The 13,109-nt window shown below is 50.6% G+C and overlaps 1 protein-coding gene across 1 annotated transcript in view; it reads right to left on the reverse strand.

Annotated features, from left to right (window-relative positions):
* Positions 1-3,066: 3,066 nt before the first annotated feature.
* Positions 3,067-13,109, reverse strand: part of Meox1 (mesenchyme homeobox 1) — an 18,456-nt gene continuing 8,413 nt past the window's right edge. Inside the window, exons 2-3 of the mRNA XM_032914507.1 lie at positions 5,810-5,985; positions 3,067-4,302 (exon numbers count right to left, since the gene is read on the reverse strand). Of these exons, the coding sequence (XP_032770398.1) occupies positions 4,180-4,302; positions 5,810-5,985 (299 nt within the window). The 3' untranslated portion in view covers positions 3,067-4,179. The remainder of the gene's footprint in view (positions 4,303-5,809; positions 5,986-13,109) is intronic.

Raw genomic sequence — 13,109 nt, forward strand, 5'->3', positions numbered from 1 at the left:
ATCCCTCTGTCCATTCACACACAGTTTGTCCTTCTACCAATCTGCCCATCCGCCATCACCTCTTTGTTTGTACATCTGTTCATCCGTTTGTCTATCCATCCCTTCAGTTTCTATATTTTGATGCAGTCCGTTTCGGGTATCACATTAGTGACTAGGAATAAAATAGAGAAATACATTCCCCCCAAAGAGAAGAACGGTAAGTTGGGATGGTGGCCATAGACGCACAGACTCAAGACAGGAAGTCAGAGATAAAGAACAGCTGTGAATGGCACAGCAGCATTAGAGCGGGGTGTGGGCTCATGGCCAGTTTGAAGGTGCATAACAATATTGCTAGGCTCAGGGTTTGTGGGAAACGGGGTTGAGATGGGGCATCCGGTGAGCAAAGGAACATGTGAGGTGGCCCAGAGAGTACACAATGACCCTCACCTCGTTAGTGACTGGGAAGGAGGGCTCGGCTGGCACAGGCCTCTCTGCATAGCTGGAGAACACATGGCTTTTGTTTTTGTTTTTGTTTTTTGTTTTTTTCCGGAGCTGAGGACCGAACCCAGGGCCTTGCGCTTGCTAGGCAAGCACTCTACCACTGAGCTAAATCCCCAACCGAACACATGGCTTTTAATGGACGAGGCTTCCATGCAAAAGTAGAGATCCAGGCCGTGCACCAGGGCTTACCTTGATTGTCAACTTGCTGGGATCTGGGATTGTCCAGGGAACAAGGCCATGCCTGCAAATGAGTTTCCAAAGCAACTGCTGAGGTGAGAGGACCCACCCCGAGAGTGGGGAGCACCCTTCAACGGAGAGACCAGATATAAAGAGGCAGGGAGGGGGCCGTGCTGTCTGGATGATGTGTCTATTGCTGCTGCCACCACTGCCACCTCCACCAGTGGAGACACTGACATCGGTTAAGTAGTCTTCCTCCTCCTCCTCCTCCTCCTCCTCCTCCTCCTCCTCTTCCTCCTCTTCCTCCTCCTCCTCTTCCCCCTCCTCCTCCTCTCCCTCCTCTTCTTCCTCCTCCTTCTTCAAGGCAGGGATTCTCTGTGTAGCTCTGGCTGTCCTGGAATTCACTCCATAGATGAGGCTGGCCTCGAACTCAGAGATCCACCTGCCTCTGCCTCCTAAATTCCGGAATTAAAGGGGTGTACCACCACCACCTAGCGTCAGTCTAGTCACACGGACTGAATGAGCCTTGTGTGCCTGCAGTGCAAAACTTGGACTCCTCCTGTGAACTAGGGAGCTATGAGGTCCTCAGCCTCTCTGGCATACAGAGGCCATAGCTAGATCACTCAGCCCCTGTCATGTTACTCAATCTAGTAAATTCTCTCTCTCTCTCTCTCTCTCTCTCTCTCTCTCTCTCTCTCTCTCTCTCTCTCTCTCTCTCTCTCTCTCTCTCTCTCTCTCTCTCTCTCTGAGGCAAGTAGCCCAGCTGGCCTCAAACTCTAGATTTAGCTAAGGCTAGCCTTGACCTCCTCCTGATCCTTCTGCCTCAGCCTCCTCAGGGCTTAGGTTACAGGTAAAAGCCACCGCACCCAACCTGAAGAGCAGTTGCCCCAGCTGCAGCTCATGCTGCACCAAGCAGTCAGACACTGGGAAGGCAGTGTGCAAAAAACCTGGTGAACCCTTGTGTGGGGCGTGTGTGTGCGGCTTCCTTTCACCACTGGACTCAATAGATTTACTCAATGTGGGAGTTTTTGAGGAATTTCAACTCTCACACTGAAGGAGTAGTTTTTTCCTCTTGTTTTTGTAATGAATATTGTTGGCTAATGCTGAGCATTGCCCTCCAGTTGTAGTTGGGACAGCTTCACACAATTAAAAATGATTACGATTATTTATTCAGTGTGTGTGTGTGTGTGTGTGTGTGTGTGTGTGTGCGTGTGTGCGGGTGCACGCATGAGTCATGGTGTACATGTAGAGGTCAGAGGGCAACTCGAAGGAGTCAGTTGTCCCTTTCCAACCTGTGGCTCTTGGGGACCAAATCTAGGTTGTCAGACTTGCTGACAAGGGCTTTCCTCAGTCGCTGAGCCATATTGCCATACAGTCTTAAATTCTTCTGTGTGTTCCTGTACATATGTGTGGGTGCACATGCATGTTTTATGTGTATAGGTGTTTTGCCTGTAAGTTCCTATGTGCACCACAGGAGTGCACAGAACTCAAAGAGGCCAGGAGAGCAGAGAAGGATGTCAGATCCTCTGGAGCTGGAGTTACAGACCGCTGTGAGTCGACATGTGGGTGCTGGCAATTGAACCAAAGTCCTCTGGAAGAGCAGTCAGTGTTTTTTTGTTTTTGTTTTTTTTTTTTCTTTTTCTCGGAGCTGGGGATCGAACCCAGGGCCTTGTGTTTGCTAGGCAAGCGCTCTACCACTGAGCTAAATCCCCAACCCCCAGTCAGTGTTTTTTGTTTTGTTTTGTTTTAAGAATTATTTATTTTACATGAAATTTACATTTATTTCACTGTAGCCGTCTTCACACCAAAAGAAGGCATCAGATCCCATTACAGATGGTTGTGAGCCACCATGTGGATGCTGGGAATTGAACTCAGAAGCCCTGGAAGAGCAATGAGTGCTCTTAATTGATGGGACATCTCTCCAGCCTGAGTAGCCAATATTCTACACACACACACACACACACACACACACACACACACACACACACACACACACTTTTGCAACAAAATCTCACTCACCAGGAACTCACTATGGTAACACTTTATCAGTTGAGAGTTGAGAGCTTCCTCCCCAGTCCCAAGTTTAAAAAAAAAAAAATGACATTTATTTACAGAGAGAGGGAGAGAGAGAGAGAGAGAGAGAGAGAGAGGAGAATATGTATTCACATTTGGGCCCATAGACACCACAAGAGAGTGTCAGATCTCACCCCCCCACCCATGCTGCCTGATGTCCATGCTGGGAACATTCTAGCCACTGAGCCTGGTACCTGCATTATGAAGAACCTGTGGGAAGGCACTTTGGTCTAAGTGACCCTTTTTCTCCTTGTAGACTTGTCTGGGTAATTATTAGATGAGAATCAGCATGATACAGGAGAGCCATGACTCTGAATTCTATGAAGAAAAAGGCTGGAAACTGCTTTTTTTTTTTTTTTTTTTTTTTGGTTGATTTATTTCTCCGAGAGTTTTCTTACAAAGTGAATTGACCTTGCACAATTTTTTGACATAATCTTAGAAAAAAAAAAACCATATGAAGTATGCTTTAGGGGGAAACTGATACATGCTTTAACTTGCCATCTCCTTTGACAATCATTTTCCACAGCTTCTGTCTTGATGGGGTGGGGTGGAGAACCGGGGTTATTTTTAAACACTGGCAATCAAATCTACATGCAAGAAATCCAAACACTTGCTGACCTCCTTCTGCAACAACAGCAGGACCCGCGAGACCTACCATCTAATACTGAGGCATACGGGGTCTCCTCCAAGGATACTGCTGCCCAAGGCTGTCTGCCCACCAGTCCTCACAGCGGCATCCTTACAAGTTGGGTCTGAGATTTGAGCTGCCCATGTGTGTGAACCTGGGAGTTCTTCCCACAAAATAGCTTTGGGGAACATGCAGGACAGGTCCAGATGCATCCCATGGAGGAAGATGGATTGTTTTCCTGTCTTCATTTGCAGTCAGAGTCCTTAGAGCACACAGGATGCTGCAGCCTGAGGTCCATGTGTCTAGGTCGTCATCCATCAGCTCTTGTGCTAGTCTCTCCGTCCTTAGAGACAGGAGCCACCTTCTGGCCTTCCACTCAACGGTGTGAACATCTGGAGAGGGTTTTGCTTTCACAAGTCACCAGCTGGTACCAAGGAATGGATTCTGCACAGGCCATATGGGGCCAGACCCAGAGGAGACCTTGATATAGGAGGGGGATGGTAGGTGTGGGTAGCAGCCAAGAGACCCAGAAAAGAGTGTCCCAGGTTCTGTTTCTAGAGTTTCCCAGTCCGCTGGGTCCTGTGGAGTTCAAGAGAGTGTGGAAAGTTGAAGCCCTGGGGAAGGGGATGCTGAGACTGGGGCGATGCTGGGCTAAACCTTCTGGGAAATTCAAGGCTCCCACACACTGGGCAACTCCACATCTACGTACGAGTGTGGGCAGGCTGCCTGGGTGGGTCCAGAAGATGTGAGGGTGGGAGTGGGTGGTGGGAGTTAGAAAGGGCGTTCGTTCAGTCTTTCTTGGTTTTGGTCTTTGGAGCATCTCACTCTGAACTTGGAGAAGCTGCAGAGTCTCCATCCTCTGGGTCCTGCTCCTGTGGGGACACGGGCTGACCCCCCTTCACACGCTTCCACTTCATTCTCCGGTTCTGGAACCACACTTTGACCTGAGGAAGGAAGCAAAAGGATCAGGTCTCTCCAGGGCTAGCATCACCCCCTAGACCTGGAACGCTCACTCGCTCACTCATTGATTTCCCAAGGATCCAGGGAGTGAGAGGGGAGGGAGACCACACAGATCTGCGCTGAGGCCTGCCTGTGTCCCCAGATGTGGGCAGAAGTGGAAAGTCTCTGACAATCACTCTGCTCCCCCCTCTATTACATGCCCTGCCCCCTCCTTGACAACAGGCCTCAGTCTCCAGGCTCCACTCCCCAAAGGCCTGAGAACAGATCACAGGCCTCATCCTCCTTCACAGTGATAGAGCACCTTTTAGTTCCTCTGGCTCCAAAGCTGACTGTCGTTATCATATCACGTTGGGTTTTATTACAAAGATGGGAACCCAGATACCACAGGGGCCAGACGTGGCAGAAGCAAGATTTGACTCTAAGCCTTTCGATTGAGAATCCCACGCTCTCACAGAGTACTTTGGCACCTGAAGATTGCTATTAATTGTTCTTTATTACCCACTGTTATGCCACACAAAAGCAGGTGTGATGCTTCAAGGACATGTCCAAGAGCCCGGCAGGGCCCTTTTCCTCAGGGCCTAGGGCCCAGCCCTGTGTCTAAGTCAACTGAGAACTTTCTTCCAGTGAATAGTCCCATTCCCTCTCACTATTGCTTCAAAACTGTTCCCTGGAATCTGGATTTTATTTTAGCTTTGTTTGTTTATTTGTTTGTTTTAAAATTATTTACTTTATTTATATGAGTACACTGTCACTGTCTTCAGACACACCAGAAGAGGGCATCAGATCTCATTACAGATGGTTGTGAGCCACCATGTGGTTGCTGGGAATTGAACTCAGGACCTCTGGAAGAGCAGTCAGTGCCCTTAACCACTGAGCTATCTCTCCAGCCCCTGTTTGTTTATTTTTAACAGGATCTCACATAGCCCAGGCTGGCCTTGAACTGATCCTTTGACCTCCACACCTGCCTGAGGTGTGGAGATTAAACCCAGGGATTCCTGTGTGCAAGGTAAACACTCCCAGTGAACTACATCTCCAGCCTGTCTTTTGATTCCTTTCAAGACAGTTTTTTAGGCTAGCCTCAGCTCACTGTGTAGTCCAGGGTAGCCTTGAACTCATAATCCTCGTGCCTCTGCCTCCCAAGTGCTGGGATTGCAGGCGAGCATCGCAACATTGGGCTTGCAGAATCTCCATTTAAACAATTGCTTAGGTGAATCCGAGGCAAACGCTGATTCAAATTTGGGGGAAATCAGATCACAGATGCCCTAATTCTTGTTCACATGAAAAGTACCCCCCAGGGGACCACTAAAAACTGGGCTGTGCAAGCTCCATCCCAGATCAATTACAGAGTTCATCAGTGGAACTCTGACAATTCTCCCTGGGGTGGTTGATCATCAGATACAGCTGTGGCTGGGTAGGGGAAAGGGAGGGGTCCAGGCAGGGGTGACAGGGAAGGGAGGTAAGCAGAGAGCAACACAAGCCCCCGAGCCCTACCTGCCGCTCTGAAAGGTCCAGGTTGACTGCAATCTCGTATCTACGGAGCCTGGTCAGGTAGTTATGGTGGGCGAACTCAGCCTCTAGCTCCCGTAGCTGCTCCTTGGTGAAAGCCGTCCTTTCCTTCCGGGCCTTGCTGCTGCCTTCGGGCTTTCCTCCTCCATTCTCTGGGTTGTCTGTGAAAAGAAGGTCCCAAATGAGGGAGACATGAGTGAACTCAAAATGTGAGGGGACATGAGGGGTTCATTCTCTTCCATTCAGTAGCCTGTAAACAGCTGGGCAGCACGTCCTGGTCCGTCTCATCTCTAAAGTACACCATGGCTTCTCTCACTCCTTCCAACATCTTGTCCCTGAGACAGTCAAGAAATATTTTTAGTCCCAGTCTCAAGTGTACTCTGCTTGCTCCTGCTCCCCTCACCAGATTTTTCCTTCCCAAGGCCGGCGAAGCTATGCTTGGCTGTTTAAAGTCTATAAGTCCCAGCCTGACTCCAGGAAGGCCTCCATAGCCTGCAGCTCGAGGGTCCCCACACGCCAAGACAAACAAAGTTCCTAGGAAGGGAGGTGTGGCCAAGGGCACCCTACAGCCCTGCCAGGGTATTTTGGGTATTTTGGTATCCTGGCCCTGGGGCCCATGCCTGTTCTGGTGAAGGCTTTCAGCAGTGAGACCAGGAAAGAGGGAGAGCTGCCGGCATGGGGTATGACTGAAAACTTGTGTTAAATACAAATCACTGTTGAGTCACAAACTCGCTGAAGTAGGATGGGAAACTCAACAACCTGTATGTGTGTGTATACGTGCGTGCGTGCGTGCGTGCGTGTGTGTGTGTGTGTGTATGTATGTGTGTGGCAGCCAGTTATCAATAATTGTTGTCTTTCTGTGTCATCCTCAAACTTAGGCTTTAAATTATTTATTTATTTATTTATTTATTTATTTATTTATTTATTTAGCAGGGAGGGGTTTAGAGGGCGACTTCTGGGACTTGGTTCTCTCCATTCACTGTGAGTTCCAGAGACTGAATTCAGAGTGTCAGGCTCCTCAGTAAGAGTCTTTACCCACTGAGCCATCTCAATGGATCCTCTACCTTAGCTTTTGAGATCAGGTCTTTCACTGAACCTGGAGATGGCGGGTTTGTCTAGTCTGGTTGACCAGACCCTCCTTGTTCATTCTTAGGACTGCAGGCGTTTATCACCATGTTCAGATTTTTTCTTTCCTTTCCTTTTTTTCTTTTCTTTCTTTCTTTCTTTTTTTTTTTAAACACGGGTGCTGGGGCTTGAGCTCAGGTCCTTGTGCAACAAGCCCTTTATCAACAGACGCCTTGCAGCCCCAGCCGCTCCGCAACCTGTCTTGGCAAGCCCTCCCGATGATCACTCTGGATCGTTCTGGTCAAGTTCATGCCCCACTGCTTTAAGACCAGATTGCTGGACTGTTCCCTGGACCCCAGCAACATCACCATGATGCGGGAGCTGGTCACACCCACTGAAGTCGGCCCCAGGAGGCCGTTTCTGGAAAACCTTCTGGAACCCTGGCTTCTGTTAGACACAGGGGCTCAGTCCTAATCCCATGACAGGGCCAGGAAACAGTGTCTATACCTGCATTTACTTCTTCCTCGCCACAGCAATCCAACCAAGTGGTTTCAGCAGTGACCATGTTTTACAGACCCAAACACCAAACACAGGAACAAGTTCACCTAACCGCTAAGTGATGGAGGCGGGACTCAGACCCAGGCAGTTTAATTCACTGTTCCAATACGAGATCTCTTTGAACAGTTCACAGACTGTGGAGTCTGGTGCTGACAGAAGGGTTGCATCTAGGTTGAAGAGCAGGCGGCTGTGCCTCTCCCTTAGCAGTAGTGTCGGAGAGAGGTAACGCGCACGAGGCTAACGCGCCTGAACAATTAACTGGTTGACTGCTTTTTTTCCCTCTGGCTGCCAGGGAAGGGGAGAAGGGCTCAGGAAAGTGGCTGGAAGACACAGTGAGTGGGACAGGTGAGGGCACTCAACTCTCAATGGGGTCCGTTGGTGAACGCCCCATCCCCCTCCCAGGCCAGATGAGGGAACCAAGCCACTGGTTCTTTGCTCAGTGGACGCTGGCTCCTGGCCGGAGAAGGCGGGGCCAGACCTCGCCCGGATGCCTGAGCGTGGGCTGGATGGGAAGGACGTGCAGTCTCCGGGCGGGTCCCTCAGGAGTCCTCCAGCCTTGGTGGCTGCCAGCGCCGCTAACCCTGCTGGCGGCGGGCCCGGGAGGGTCGGTCACGCAGCGGATGCGAAGGCCTCCCTGGAGCAAACCCCAGCCGGTGAGGCCAGGAAGCCCGGTGACCGCTGAGATTCAGGGTGTCCACAAACTTCTGTCCCAAGGGGCCCACGGTGCTTCCCGGCCCCTCCTTGTCACAGCTGCGGGGAGTGGATAGGCAGGAGACTTACAGTGCGGATTCCATCCCTACTCTCCTCTTTGCCAAGAAATTGGAGAAAATAAAACCTCCTTCCCAAGCTAATTTTTTAAAAGACAGAATTTCAGGCATTTTGGGCTGGCCTCGGGCTCGATAGGTAATGGAAGATAGCTCCGAAGTATTCCTCTTCCTCCTCTACTTTCCAAGTGAGCTGGACCGTCAGTCCATGCGCCACCCAGACTGGCTTTCCAAGGCTCATCTCAAAGCACAACACCAGAGCCATGATCTCCATTATTTTGGGAAGACCTGGATAAGCTAATGTGTGTGAAAGTGAGCTTACAACCTAAAATACAGGGCAAGTATCAAGATATTAATCGTTCTAGTATTTCCATCCTATGAGATGCCATCGAAGAAAAGGAGATGGAGTTAATAACAGTTGGCCTTTTCTCTTTTGTTCTTTTCTTTTTTTTTTTTTTTTCTTTTTTTTCGGAGCTTTTCCAAACCCAGGGCCTTGCGCTTGCTAGGCAAGTGCTCTACCACTGAGCTAAATCCCCAACCCCTTTTTTTTTTTTTAGTTAGTTTGTGGTTTTTTTTTTTTTTTTTTAAGATTTACTTATTTATTTTATTTGTGTTGTTGCTGGGGATTGAACTCAGGACCTCTAGAAGTCTTTTGTTCTTTCTCAGAGAGAAGGTGAATTTATGCTACTCACATAGAATGCCCACTTAGAAGGATTTGCTTGCTTCGGCCCTGTCCTTGCTTCGATCACATGTGCCGCCATGCCCTAGCTAACGGCTGGCACGCTCTCTGCAATCGGATGTTTCCACTTCCTCGATCGTCATCGAAACCCCTGCGCCAGCGGCTACTCTGATCCTCCCTGTTTCTTGGTTGGGTGGACTACCCTGGATCCTTTGGTTAATGTCCTTCCCTGGGTTGTGACCACTTTTCAGTACCTGGCATACAGGTAGTGTCTATTAATCTGTTCCTGGGGGTGCCTAGGACCTTACCCAGCAGTGTTTAAGTAGGGGAAGAGAGATTTGAATCCAGACCCACCTGACGAGAGCCAAGGTTCTCAACCTTGACGTCAGACAGACTCTCCACCGTTAGGCTGGGTGCCCTGCCTGAAAGACTGGAAGTAGAACACAGCCTGTCTCCACCTCTAGGGGTTCTCCTTGGCGGATGAGGGCAGGTTCCATCTGCATCCTCCTTCCTCTTCCCCCAGGCCTTACCTCTGTGTGCACAGCCACCCCATCATATTCCACAAAGCAACTCCCAGTGCCCCTGAGTCCAGAATGTAATCTTCTCTAGAAGGAGGAGCTGAAGGGGGGGGGAGGGAGGAGGAGGGAGGGGGTCCCTTTGCAGGGGGTTGTGGACCGCTTGCTTGGGCCCTGCCATGGAGATGGGCCTCTCCTGCGTCCCACTGTCCTGATTTGGGTTCTGACATCTCAGTGCTGCATTCATCCCACGATGAGGACCCTGATGTCCTCCATCAGCTGCCTAGAGGGAGATAAACTCTTCTCCCTAATGATGAGAAGGAGCTAGGAGACCGAGGTGGGAGTTTGTCTTGCAACAGTATGAACAAGCCTGCGACATCTTACCAAGACTCCTAAGGACTCCCGGGCTCCTCCGGCCTGAGGTGTACAATTTGCAGACTCAGACCGACAGTTCATGTGCACGGCACTGCCACCCATCCAAGGGACTCAAGCACCAGGACAATAGAGTTCTCTTTAAATTTTTAAAAAATGTTACATATGTGGGGTTCGTTTGTTTGTTTGTTTTTGTTTGTTTTGTTTTTGTTTTTTTGGTCTGCATGTATGTTTGTGTACCATTTGTGTGCCCAGGGGCCCACAGAGGCCAGAATTGGGCAGGAGATTCGCTGGAACTGGAGTTATGGAATGGTCCATGTCAGTTCTAGGAAACAAAACAGGGTCCTCTGGAGGAGCAGCCAGTGCTCTAAACCCCTCATCCATCTCTTCAGCTCCAACACGGTTTATCTTTGTTGAGAGCCTGCCCTTCCCTCTCTGCATCTCAGGCTCTTGTGTGAAATAATACAATTGGATGGGAATCTCGTTCCGGTGAAGAACGGATGTCAGGGTTCTCTCCTGAGCCATGAGCCCAGCACCCTCTTCTGCTTCCTCTAATTCTTTTGCTTTTCCTCACTGGGCCTGGAGGAACCTGAGGCCCTTTCCCCTGTTCAGCCCTCTTGCTCCCCTGAGTCATTGTTTATCACAAGGCTCCCTCTCAGCTCCCTCTCATCTTTCCTCAGCCTTCAGCCCAAAGACCAGAAATCCATCGGGGAGTTTCTCTCCTGCATGTAGAGCTTCTGTCTGGCTCCAGGGAGAGAAGACGGGGAAGGGAGGGGAGAAGAGAAAAGGGAAGGGGAGGAGGGTAGGGGAAGAGGGAGAGGATGGGAGGGAAGAAGGGAGAGAAGAGGAGGAGAGTAAGAGGGGAGGGAGGAAGAGGGAGGGAGGAAGAGGGGAGGGAGGGGCGGTGAATTCGCAGAGGCATCTGAAAACCCCCTGGACAGTCTGGGCTTTGGCATCTGCCAGGTCCTGGCCTTAGGCAGGAGCTTTCCTGACCTCAGGTGAGTCTTCCCGCACCTCTCCAAGTCCTGCCAGTTTCCTCATTTGCAAAGCAAGAATAGCTACACCTACCCTGGGCCTAAGGCTGCTCAGAGGGAAAAAAACAAAACAAAAAATGACATTAATGCCTGTTAACCCATTGGATGGTGCTTGGCATAGCTGAGTCCGTCTGGAAGAACAGCCTGTTGGGTGTGATGTCTAAAAGACGATGCCACGGACTTAGAAAAGGTCATCAGAGGGCACCGCATCCCCAGATCTGTGTGCCAAGGATGCATGTACACACGCCTGCTCACCTACTCCCCCGCCCTCCTTCCTTCCCTCTCTCCCTTCTTTCCCCAACAGGGGACGGGCTGTCCCAGAATCCACCATGTATTTCAAACTGTCCTTGCACTTACACTGAGCCTTCTGCCTCAGCTTCCCAAAAACAGGGATTTCAGGCACAAGCTAAGGATGTCTTTCAAATGGGTCTTTGAGGAGCCTCTTTCCCATCCCCCGGTCTTTCCGATAGGTCAACAGCCACAGTCGCCATCAGCTGCTGTTGCTCCAGCCTTCCACAGGAAGCCTCGCTTCCAGGCCCTGTGATAGAGTAACCGCGACCGAGTAGGACTGCGGACTTCCTCTGTGGTTGGTGAGGAGCTGCCCGCCCTCTGTCCTGCACAGCCCTCAGATCAAGCAGGACCACAAGGGGACACTCCATAGTGCCCAGAGAAATGCAAACAGGACGTATGTGTGATTGTGGCTCCCACACGAGCTTTAAATCAGCCCAGGGAAAAGCATTTCAGAGGTAGCTGCCAGACTTGGCAGGGTTTCCTAAAGTTAGCAGACGGCCTTATCAGGGCCACTGAGAGGGTCAGACAGACGCGGAGGAACACGCCTCTCTGGAGTGCTACGCCCCTGCTGCCCGACGCTACCGCACCATTTCCCATAATTTCTGACAGACCAGGAAGAACACACGCTCTATGTTCAAATAGCATTTTGCAACGGGTAAGTGGAGTCCGCTCCCAGACAGAGACTTTGCTGGGCTTTCATATTGACTCCTGGATCACAGGATGGTGGAGCTGGAAGAAAAAGGGGACTCCGATGATTTTCTGTCCCTTGGTGATTTTCCAGATGAGCAGAGTGACAGCAAGTTATGGAAGAGCAGAGCCCAGAACTCGGGTGTCCTTCATACAGAGATCAGTCCGCTTCCTGTTATTTCCTCTTATTGGTAGTGCAATGGTTAGAACCCAGGGCTATGCGCTAGTGCTTTCCCACAGAGTCACACGCCAGCCTCTCTCCTGCTACTTATTCTTCTGTAAGGCAGGAAAGGCACGCACGAGCCCATTGAACAGATGAAGAGACTAAAACCACCCAGAGTTAGAATAAGACAGAGTCATCCGTCACACTGCCCCCAGGGAATGGTGACCATAAAGGCTGTACTCTAGGTGCTCTGGGGACAATATGTGGGTCAGGGTCTAGGTCTGTCTCACTGGGACTCCCCAAGGAGGAGAGAGGAAGGGTCTCTTTGGGGTAAAACCTTGGCAAGCCCCCTGAAGGAGGAATCTGTGGTTTCCTGAGCTGACTTGAGCAGATGCTTTGTTACACTCCTCATCTCTGATGCCTTCATGAAGGAGTGTGGAAAGTCCCCTGAGGTAGGTAGGACTCAGACAGAGGCCGTGAGAAGCAGTTGGTTGTTCACAGATGGGACCTTCCTGGCTTCCTGGGTTCAGCTTGACTCTCACCAGGTGCTGCACCAGCCCAGTGTCCAGAGCCCTCCCCTCCCCCCATCATGGTCCTGCAGGTGCATGAAGAGCCAGGAAGCCCAGTGGTGGGGCCAGGGAATTTACAGCAGGGACAGGGTAGCAGGTCCTTCTGGAATCAGAATGGCCGGTGCCAGGGTAGTCTTCACCAAGAGTCCCCGCTGGGGTGGAGTAGTGAGTGTGGGCAGTAGTGTTGGAAAGAGGAGGACCAGGCCTTGAGAGGTTCTGAGGATCGCAGAAGAACCCAAGGAGGTGCAGTGAGCTGAAGGGGGATAGGAGGAAGGAGGAGGAGGGGATAGCAATGGAGGTGGAGCATCAGTGAGTGAATGAGTGAGTGTGTGTGTGTGTGTGTGTGTATGTGACTGTGTATGTGTGAGTGTGTGTGTGTGTGTGTGTGACTGTGTATGTGACTGTGTGTGTATGTGTGTGAGTGTATGTGACTGTGTATGTGTGAGTGTGTGTGTGTGTGTGTGTGAGTGTGTGTGTGTGTGTGTGTGTGAGAGTGTGTGTGTGTGTGAGGTGTATGTGTGTGTGTATGTGTGTGAGGTATATGTGAATGTGTATGTGTATGTATGTGTGTGTATGTGTGTGTGGGGT

This window comes from Rattus rattus, chromosome 9 (assembly GCF_011064425.1).
Source record: "Rattus rattus isolate New Zealand chromosome 9, Rrattus_CSIRO_v1, whole genome shotgun sequence".
Lineage (NCBI taxonomy): Eukaryota > Metazoa > Chordata > Mammalia > Rodentia > Muridae > Rattus > Rattus rattus.